Source organism: Corticium candelabrum, chromosome 1 (genome assembly GCF_963422355.1).
Source record: "Corticium candelabrum chromosome 1, ooCorCand1.1, whole genome shotgun sequence".
In the NCBI taxonomy this organism is placed as follows: Eukaryota; Metazoa; Porifera; class Homoscleromorpha; order Homosclerophorida; family Plakinidae; genus Corticium; species Corticium candelabrum.
Window position 1 is genome coordinate 10,022,306 of NC_085085.1, and position 221 is coordinate 10,022,526.

The window sequence follows — 221 nt, forward strand, 5'->3', positions numbered from 1 at the left end:
TGTTGCAACTCAACTTCAGGCAGAGGAGAGTCGAGCTATACTAACGCATTGCTATGGGCATGCACTAATCCTGGCCATAGGAGATGCAATGAAGCAGTCTAAGATATGCAGAGATGCATTGGACACACACGGCATATGAAATTTCCAAGCTGATTCGATTTTCACCGAAGCGGAATGCAGCCTTTGACCATATCAAGGTAGAAAACTCAGCAGATAATGAA

The 221-nt window shown here is 44.3% G+C and overlaps 1 protein-coding gene across 1 annotated transcript in view; it reads left to right on the forward strand.

Annotated features, from left to right (window-relative positions):
• LOC134198010 (zinc finger MYM-type protein 1-like) overlaps positions 1–139 on the forward strand; it is a 1,050-nt gene extending 911 nt beyond the window's left edge. The window contains exon 1 of the mRNA XM_062667386.1: positions 1–139. This exon is cut by the window's left edge and continues 911 nt beyond it. Within this exon, the coding sequence (XP_062523370.1) occupies positions 1–139 (139 nt within the window).
• Positions 140–221: the final 82 nt, after the last annotated feature.